Source organism: Sturnus vulgaris, chromosome 3 (genome assembly GCF_052056855.1).
Source record: "Sturnus vulgaris isolate bStuVul1 chromosome 3, bStuVul1.hap1, whole genome shotgun sequence".
Taxonomy (NCBI): domain Eukaryota; kingdom Metazoa; phylum Chordata; class Aves; order Passeriformes; family Sturnidae; genus Sturnus; species Sturnus vulgaris.
This window is the reverse complement of record NC_142245.1, coordinates 105657277-105667181: the sequence shown is the minus strand read 5'-3', so window position 1 is coordinate 105667181 and position 9905 is coordinate 105657277. Positions and strand designations below refer to the sequence as shown.

The following is a 9905-nucleotide window of genomic DNA, read 5'->3' as shown; positions in this document are numbered from 1 at the left end:
TTCCTGCCTGGAGCCACCACCACAGGGCCTTGTGCACCTGCCCAGGCATGAAGAGGGAAGGGACAGGCACAATGCCCTGCTGGGGATCCCTGACACAGAGAGGCCCAGATTTCTTAGGTTGCCATGGGAATTAATGAGGCCAGCAATTGGGAAATCCACCCAGGCAGCTTTGGAGATTCCTGCTTCAACAGAGAGCGGTGTTTGCCCCCATACCCTGCTGCAGCAAGTGGAGCCATGCACCCCAGACAAAGGGGAGATCACTAATAAAACCTGCTTTTATCTAAATACTTGCTTGAAAAACAACTCTTACAGCCTGTGCTACTTTTCAGTTTTGTGCCTGTTTTGCTGCTACACCACCTCACTGGGAGGCCAAGCACAAGCCACAGAATGCTCAACAGCAACAAGGATGGATTAGTCACCACCTTGACTTTTGAGTACACTTCCACAGGCCATGCTCAGAAAAACTAAGGAAGCAGCTCCCCCAAAGGGAAATAAAACCACCATCCTTTAAAAGCTGCCAGACAGTATTTCACCCAGTGGAAAAAAGCCAAATAAAAGCATGTGCAGGCAAGGGGCAAACTCTGGTCTAGTTCAACACCACCCAGGTGTACTGCTACAACCTGAGGACAGTCTCCATGAATCACAACACTGCTCTCACAAGTGTCAGCATAGAATCTTTTAATACTTTACATAAAAAACTGCATACACTATAGTTTTATGTAAACATCATATACATCTCAGTTTTTGCCATGTCAGTTTATTAAAAACAGTCTCAGTACCACTATTGAGGGAAGAGGGAGGAAGTAAACAAACATAAATGGATACATTTGTTCTCTGAACCAGAGAAACAGAAAATTATTTTCACCCAGGTTGGCCACCTTGTGAAAATAAGTTTTAAATAAACCTTGATTCTTTAAACTGCCCTGTAGTACTAAAGTCTGATGTACTCACTGCATAAGTAACAGTGCTTTCACCCATTTTTTTTCCAAGGCAAAAATATACAGTGGTTTTATTTTGTCTTGTGTTGAAATCAGTTTTAAACAAGACCCAGATGAGGTTACTGAGTAAGAATGTTTCCAATGCTACAGTGTTGTATGCAGATGATGAGTGCATTCAGTGTTTAATTTAAACATTAAAAAAAAAAATCCACCAAGTTGTGCAAAGTAACTTCTTTTGAAAATAAACTTTTAAATAAAGCCAATTCAACACACTCGCAGGAGACAACATTAAAAGTAAGGAGCAGGCACCAAGATCATAATATGGCAATATCATCCCCTTGCTCATCCTGCCTCATGTGTCAGGAGGTGGATATCCAGCAAGCAGGACAGTTCAGCTTTACTTTCTGGCCTGGTGGCTTCTGCAGCTGGAGTCAGTTCAAGGCTCCTGTTATCAGCAGGCATCAGTCACTCAGGGCAAGTTCCTTTGCACAACACAAGTCCCACTTGGGCACCCCCTCCCCACCTCACTTTAAATAAGCACCCCTGCACTACCCCAGTTTGCACAAGACAGAAAATGTAACATATATACAGGCTTCGCTTGGGATGACCCTCCCCTTCCCTCCCAGTCTCGGTCTTCAGGGCACTAATTTCCACAGCAGGTCAGGCTCAGGCTGAAACATGTGAGGGAGAAGCGAGGATGCTGCAGGCAGCCTGGGAGAGGCAGCCCCTTTCCCCAGCTCGCCTGGGTGGAGGCACATGCAGGCAGGAGGCAGAAGTCCCTTCGAGCATCTCAGCTCCACCGCCCTCCTCTTGCAAAAGAGAGGAGGCTGCCTGGGAGCAGGGAGCAGCAGGTGTTGGCAAAGGGGCAGAACCGGGTGCAACGTTTGCTCAGTCCAGTCTCAGCAGCTTTTTGTTGTTCAGTCCGCGACTAACTCGCGGGGGCCGGTGGCAGGAGAAGGCTTCTCCCACTTTATTCCCAAGACTCAGGGCATGCAATCCCCCCCTCCCTCTGTCCCCACGGCTGAGCAAGCACAACCCTTTCCGGCCAAGGCTCAAGGAGCGTGCTCCCCCCCTCAGCCCCCACCCCATCCACGGCCGGTCCCCAGCGGAGGGGACAGGCAGATGCCGTGTGCGTGTATAACCCAGCTCCTCTCCACCTGCCAACAGGTGACCCAGGCGCTGTGCCCAGCGCCGCGCTCCAGACACACCCTATAGGACTTTGCAGCAGTTGATGCAGCCGTTCTGGGTGCCGTAGCGCTTCTGCAGGGCTGCCCGGGTGGCGGTCTCGAAAACCTCCCGGACACCCTCCTTGGTCTTGGCCGAGCACTCCAGGTAGTCGTAGGCCTGGATGCGAATGGCCATGGCCCGGCCGTCCTCGGTGCGCACCGGCTCCTGCTTCATGCGGGCCAGCTCGTTCCGCACGTGCTCGTCGTTCCGCAGGTCCTTCTTGTTGGCCACCAGGATGATGGGCACGTTGGGGCAGAAGTGCTTGACCTCGGGCACCCACTTCTCCGGGATGTTCTCCAGCGAGTCAGGGCTGTCCACAGAGAAGCACATGAGGATGACATCGGTGTCCGGGTACGAAAGGGGACGCAGGCGGTCATAGTCCTCCTGGCCAGCCGTGTCCCACAGGGCCAGCTCCACCTGCTTGCCGTCCACCTCGATGTCCGCCACGTAGTTCTCGAAGACGGTGGGCACGTAGACCTCGGGGAACTCGTCCTTGCTGAAGACGATGAGGAGGCAAGTCTTGCCACAGGCACCGTCCCCCACCACCACCAGCTTCTTGCGGATGGCGGCCATGGCCAGGCTCGCCAAGCTGGCCTTGCCGTGCAGCAGGACGATGGCAGCGCCCTCCTCCCCGCGGCCGCCGCCTCCCGCTCCCTCTCGCTTCTCACAGGGCACCGTGGCGAGCCGGCCCGCGCAGGCAGGCGGGCGCGCCCTGCTCTCTTTGCGCACCGGCACGGCGCCTCCGTACCCTGCCTCGGCAGAGCGCTAAGGTCGCAGGTTAGCGCCACCGGCCCCAGAGCCTTGAGGTTGGAAGCGGTGCCGCCGGTTCTCGCCCTCACGGCACACAATCGCGCACCGCACCGGCTCCGCACAGCCACTGCCGCAAGCTGCGGCCCGGCGCCGCTATTTAAAGGCGCTCGCGACTTTCTTAATATAGCTGGCCAATGGGAAGGCAAGGAGTGAGGTCATCCCCGGCGGAGAGCGCTGCGATTGGCGGGCGGCCGCGGGCGGGAGGCGGGGCCGAGGCGGGCGGGGGAGCCGCCGGGCCGGGCCGGGCCGAGCCGGGGCAGCGGGCCCGGGGTCGCGGCGGGCGGAGCCGCGCTGGGGTGGCCGGCGAGCTCCCCGTGCCCGGTCTGAGCCCTCCCGGCCCCGAGGGATCCCGGCTTGGCGCCAGCGCAGGGTAGGGCCGGTCCCCGCCGCAGTCTCGCCGCTCGGGATGGCCGGAGTGAAGAGTCTGGGCGGGCAGCCGAGAGGAGCGGGCAGCGCCGCTGCGTCCAGGTGCTGCTTTAAGCCCGGGCAAAATGAGCAGAGAGTATTGCAGGCAGTTTAATAAAAGCGTCCGCTGGGTGCTACTGGAAAAGCGCTCGATTCCCTTCCTTTAAAAATTCATCATGTTCGACTCTGGCCAGCTCTTGGCCAAAAGGGAGCGGAGGAATTGTAAACCGGGAGAAGTAGCAGGTTTGAATTGAACTGGCCTTTGAGTCTCGATTTACAAGAAGTGACAACAATGAAAATATGAACGAGGAAAATAAAGGGGCGCAAAGCGCTGTAGTGCGGGGTTGCTGGGAGAGCAGGGTGCGAGTCCCTCTATAGGAGCAGCAGGCAGGGCTGAGCTGGGCCGGGCCGGGCCAGGCTGAGCCGAGCTGGGCCGGGCTGGACTGGGCTGAGCTGGGCTGGGGTGGCCGCAGTTCTCGGGGACACACGGACACCGCCGGCAGCGAGCGCTCCGTCCCTGTTGCCGCTATCGCTGCTCAGCCGGGTGATGTCCCAAGCCTCTTCCCTGCCAGCTTTTCCACACAGACGATAGATGTCCTGTGGCTGCTGCCTCTCGGGATTGGATCCGAAGCGTCCCGTTTTCCTAGCCAGCGCTGGCATTAGTGAATAGAATAAGAAATGAATGGTTTGTACAATACTGTTGTTATTAAAAATTGTGTTTCGAAATACTCACTTGGAGACCGACTGCATCACTGAGGACATCAGATTGCCTGACAAGTTACTTGCAGCAGACTGTTACAGAGGGATGTGTAGGGCAAAAGGTTAGCTTAATCCTAGACATTGAAATAAAATTCATTTTCTCTGAGATTTTTGTAGTATCTGTTTCTCCCAGTCAAAAGAGCATGTCCCTGGATGCTGATGGACGAACTTGTATCTTGATCTTACAGGGGCTTGTACAGCATATTTTACGTGAACATAATAAATTCAAACTGATTTTTAAAAGAATGCAGCCATAAAGTGTAGACATAGACAGGGAGGTTCTTCAGTACCTGTGGCCTTCAAGCAGGCCAAATTTCTGGCTTGCATCATCCTTTTAAATTTGTTGTCACTGCTCACAGGCTTAAATTCTTCACAAAACTGTGTGGCAATCATCCTCATGCTGCCATGTCCTCCTGGCGATGAAGCACTGGCAGCTTGTAGCTATTTGCTCCGCAGTCCCAAGCACGTTAAGGCCGTTCGGAGAGGCAGACAGTGAATTTAATGTCTATTTTATTTCCTGTACAATGTTCTCCGCGCCGCCCTGGGCCGCGCTGTGCTGACGGCGGGGCCCCAGCGCCCTCTCGCGGCGGCTCTGCGCCCTGCACCGCCCTGCGCCTGCTCCTGGCGGCTCCGCAGCTGGAAAAAACACAGCTGGAAAAACCACAGCTGGAAACATCCACAGCTGCGAAAATCCACCTCTGTGGCGGCAGCAGGACAAGCTGCGAGTGCTTCATCCGGCGTGAGAGGTGCTGTTTAAATATACTTCTGATTCCGCTTGTATTTGGCTTTTGAATCATGCCTGGGTGTTTGGCTTTGTCTTTCTGAGAACAAAACGTTTCATTAAATAGGAAAAGGAATAATGCAAATGAGCAGTTACGATGATCGACTCATCTGTGCTGTGCCACGGAAGGCAGGTAAATAAGCAGTTTATTCATTTCAAAGCACGTGGCTCTGTTGTTGCCCAGAGTGCTGCTGGCAATTACCCGTCTGCCTCGTGTCCCACAAACACACTGCTTAACTCTTTAAAGGCTTCAAAGCAGGGTGGCCTCACCCAAACTGTCTGCTGGTTCCAGCTCCCAAACTGAGCAAAGGAATTACTCCACAAATGTCCCGCTAACCAAAGTTAAATCCATAGCATGAATTTTTCTTGCAAATGGGCAGTACACATGTATTTGCAGCACCCAGTTATGGTCTGAGCCATAACTGCTTCAAGTGAAGTCTCACATCGCTAGTCTTCCACACAGTTGTACTGAAGGCAAAGCACCTGATGTCTCATCTCTTATCTTGCAAGACCGACTTCAGCAAAGGCAATGTAACTCCTTGACCAAGAGTTTCAGATACTTTATAAGTCTTTTTTCCAGAAGCTTTGTATCATGAGACTCAGCCCTGTGACCAACTCAGGCTGAGATCACACTTATTTCACTGGGGTACACTCCAGCAACAGACCCTAAGAGGAGCATCTAAGTCACTGTGTTTATTACACATCTGTACTTACCAAATGTATCCAGCTCACATATTTTAGGGCTGAATTTTAACTTACGTTGTAGCTTTTATATTTTCTGCATGAATCTGTGTGATATGCTGAACTACAGTTCTTTAGGCAAGCTGAATCTTCACTTCTAGTTATCCCAACACGTGCACTCCCTAAGAACAGCATTAGTTCTGCTGCACCACAAACATCTGTATGATTGATGAAGAAAGAATGAAGTAGGAGAGATACCACTTGTTTGCTTTTATTGCTTGTGGTGATGGTTTTGAGATTAAAACTCAGATTTTGTTGGTTTTATTAATTTAATCCAAGTGGCATTTTTTTGTTGAGAAGACAATTCCTCTCGATTACTGGAGATTGTTTCCAGATTATATTCCCTCCCCCGCTCTTCTTGCTAAACAGCTTTTCTAAAGAGCATGTCTGTAACTCAGGTAATTTGCTTTCAAGCGTAAATCTGTACCGAAAGCATGAAAGCTCAGTGGGGAAGGCAATCTTTCTCCTTTTTGTCAATAAGTAGGCAAGTAAGTACATTGCCTGCTGTGGCACAACATGCTGAGGGAGCCATGTGTCCTCTAATGGCACGCAGGGTCCTGGATGCTGGCTCGTAATGCCAGCACCCGGCATCCTGCAGTCCTCATGCAGGCAAAGCTTCTCGGCAAAGGGAGGAAGGCAAGAGGCAGTGAAATATGAGCAGTTCACAGGCCAGTGTGGAAAAGCTCTGAGTAGATGTGGGAGAAGGCAGAAATGGTGAGTATCTGTCTCTCTAAGATAAGAATTTCTGGCACATTTAGGAACCAGACCATTTGCTGTGTGTCACTGCAGGTCCGTTGCTTGTACCTGGAAAAAAGCAGAGTTTCACTTTCAGAGCCCCTTGGGATCAGTGCCCTCAGCAGACAAGCCAGACTGATCTACCTAGAAACTGGAATGCCAAGGCAGGAGAAGGTGAAATGACCTGTGTGTTTTCATACAGAGGTTTATTCTATGTACAGTGCACATGAAAGCACCGTCACAAAAGAGAAATGCTTTCATGACTAAAGAGCTGTATGGGATCCACTGGCATTGCTCTTCCAGGGAATAAGAGAGGTCAGAAGCTGTTGGTTTTAATATCTTCCAGTTCTTATAGCAAGACTATAAAATTCATACTTTAATAGGACTCAGGAAATATGGGTTGGCAGAGTAAAATTATACCACTACAGTAAATTAAAGTGGCCTTTTGTCCCCAGCTGAGTTCAAATTAAATAAAAACAAGTTCCTCATCCTTAGGCTAGAACTTTTAGACCTACAGCCTCTCATCTCAGTTGAAGAACCCTTCTGTAGCTGTATGAAATAAATGAGCTGACCACATAACTATTACGGATACTAATCATGTTACATATCTACATCACCAATAATGCCTTTGGAAACAGTTCTCTCTGCAGAGAGACCACACTTATCACCCTCTGGTTCCCTTTGTTCTCAGTTTTTACTGACTGCAGACACCTTGCAGTCTTTGCCTACCAGGAAAACTGAGACAGAGTAAAAATTGCTGGTCCAATGCCAACAAGATAGCAGGGAGTTCAGTCTCTTTATCTGGAGTTCAAGATAATATCCTTAACAGTGAGAAGTTCTTTATCTTTAGACTCTCCAGTGACTGTACTTCATTCCACTACTTTGGGGATGGTCAGGCACTGGAAAAGGCTGCCCACAGAGACTGTGGAGTCTCCATCCTTGGGCATATTCAAAACCTAACTGGACACAGTCCCGAGCAACCTGCTGTAGTTGATCCTGCTCTGAGCAGGGCAGGGTGGAGTAGATAACCCCTCCTCACCTCATCCATTATTTGATTCTGCAATTAATTTATTTGTGATGCCTCAACAGATCTGAAAAGTGATGTTTGGAGGGTCTCTCTGGCAGGTCTACTCCTGTTTCAGACACCAGCACTGTCAGCCCACATTCCACCAGGGAGTTTGGCACACTCAGCTCTGAAGTGCTGGCACAGGATGAGTCTTTCACAATAGGAACAAGGAAACTTCTGAAGTAAACATGTTGTGATTTGTTAATGGTTTGTGTAGTTTGCATTTTATTGACAGTGAAGTAGATTTCTTTATAAAACAATGATGTCATATGGTTCACCATGTAGTTTGATTTGCTGCATTAAGATACATTAACCTATTCCTTTAATTACCATGGTCTTCATGGTGGTCTTTGAAGTGTGGTTGTCAGTTCTCTCTGCAGGGGAACCTGTGACATGAGGAAGCAGAGGCAGCAACAATATTAGAAGAAATTGATCTAAGAGAATTGATGGTGGAATGGTGGTTGATGGTGGAAATTACTATCCTGTAATCTAACAAACTTCTATTTCATATAAATTAACCATGACTCTATGAAGATTCAGAACACCTTCATAATTCCCACATGATAACTGATCTATTAGCAAAAGCAGCATAGGTGCACACAGAAGAGCTATTGTAGAATCCCACTAACAGATCGTGGCAGGAAAAATGTCAATAAAACCAATTTGGAAAGTTGTTCGATACAGTGTTTTACATTCTATCTCACTCATAAAATTAAGTTGTTCTATCTAGAAAAATTAGATCTGTTATGGACTCAACACTGACCATAAACAATATCTGAGATGATAAAACAGAAATATAGAGTACTGCAGGAGTCTTGGTTACATCCAGATTTGGCTTATACCTTAATTTTTTCATATTAGGCAAGAACAAGGTAGTCACAATTTCAGAAGATTCTGATATCAAAATTTAAAAAGGAGGAAATAGGGAAGAAAGGCAAGACAGGAGTATGGAGAGAAAAAAAGGAGATAAGGGAAATTCCAAACTAATGGAATTTCTCTCCTCTCCTCATTCTACCCTTCAAAAAGGCTTTAAAAAAACCCATATCCTGGGAATATGCAATTTTGTGATTCATCTTTACTTTCAAGGAATGGCTGCTTTTTGGAGAAAGTTAACTGTAGCTGGAGATCACCCCTGTGGTAAAATATGCTTCATCTTTGCTCTATGCCATGAACACCTTCCCAAGTCCTGTGACCAATGCTGACACTACTGACACAAAAATAGATGTGGAAGAGATGAAACTCATTCTCTTGGATGTGTCAGGGAAGGATGAAGTCACTTACTGGGATCTCCACTCAGTGTTCCACAAGGCTGCAGATATCTACAGATGTTACTTAATGTTCTTCTTCATGGACAGGACTGGCTTACAGCAAAACATCCTTGATTTTTGGGTTCCAGAAGTCAAAGTGTTCTGCCTCATAGTACCTATTATTCCAGTGGCTAGAACTAAGACAGAACTAAGGTATTAAGAAGAAACTGCTTCAGGCAACGAGACAATTAACACTACAGAAGGTAAAGCTTGGGCTGCCACCATATGCTTACCTGGGCTGTTCTGCCAAGACAAAAGATGGTGATGATAGAGGCCTGGAGATCATTAACCAAGTGCATTACATGAGGAAAGGAGGAGAAAAAAACACTACAGGCACTGCCAAATTTCGTGAGAAGTGAACATTATTTATGGTTGGATTTCATCATGGGGAAAAGTAAGCAGATATCTTTGTTGCTGTTGTTTGTGCTATAAAGCCAGCTTATATGTTACAGGAGGAAAACATCCCTTACCTGCAAAGCCTCGCACTTGAAAGCTGGATTTATTTCTTCCTCCACCTCCAATGCAGGCTGAAGAGAACAATTCTAGGTTTGAGATGTAGAACCAGTCTTGAGAAATGGAATGACTAAGCTACCATTCTCCATGGAGGTTTTTTGTCAAGGGAGTTACACAGAGGCTAGGACAGAAACATAAACCAGCACTACTGGGACAAACACAAGAACACGTGTTTTAGTGAATCTAATCCCAGGTTCCTGGTAGCAAGACTCAGTGGCAAACAGCTGTGCTGACAAAATTTTCTTCCATACACTTCCTTGAAGGGTGTCCTTAGGGAAGGGTGTCACCATGCAAGTATCCAATAGTCTTCTCTGCTAATAGCAGAGAGTTTCTGACTGGCAGAGTAGGTCTGACTTTCTGTAGGGTTCGTTTGTAGAGTTGGCCCAGGCTTGGTTCCATATATGCATCAGGAATGCAATGTATAGCATAGAGTACAATGGGGGCAGTGCTATCTTCACCTCTTCTTCAGGCATAGGTGAATAAACTGGGGTCAGCCAGCCTGGATCTGGGCTAAGATAGTCCAGTTTATGATTTAATTCCTATCTTAAAAGTAGAGAAAAAGACTAGACTTCAATTTCTACAGCTCTTTGTTCTTGCAATCTGAATGTAAAACTTTTCTGTCT

At 48.3% G+C, this 9905-nt stretch overlaps 1 protein-coding gene across 1 annotated transcript; it reads right to left on the bottom strand.

Annotated features, from left to right (window-relative positions):
- Nucleotides 1–661: 661 nt before the first annotated feature.
- RHOB (ras homolog family member B) lies at nucleotides 662–3052 on the bottom strand. Its single transcript, XM_014894923.2, has one exon. The coding sequence runs from the start codon at nucleotides 2736–2738 to the stop codon at nucleotides 2148–2150; it is 591 nt and encodes a 196-aa protein (XP_014750409.1). The 5' UTR covers nucleotides 2739–3052; the 3' UTR covers nucleotides 662–2147.
- Between the last annotated feature and the right edge of the window lie 6853 nt (nucleotides 3053–9905).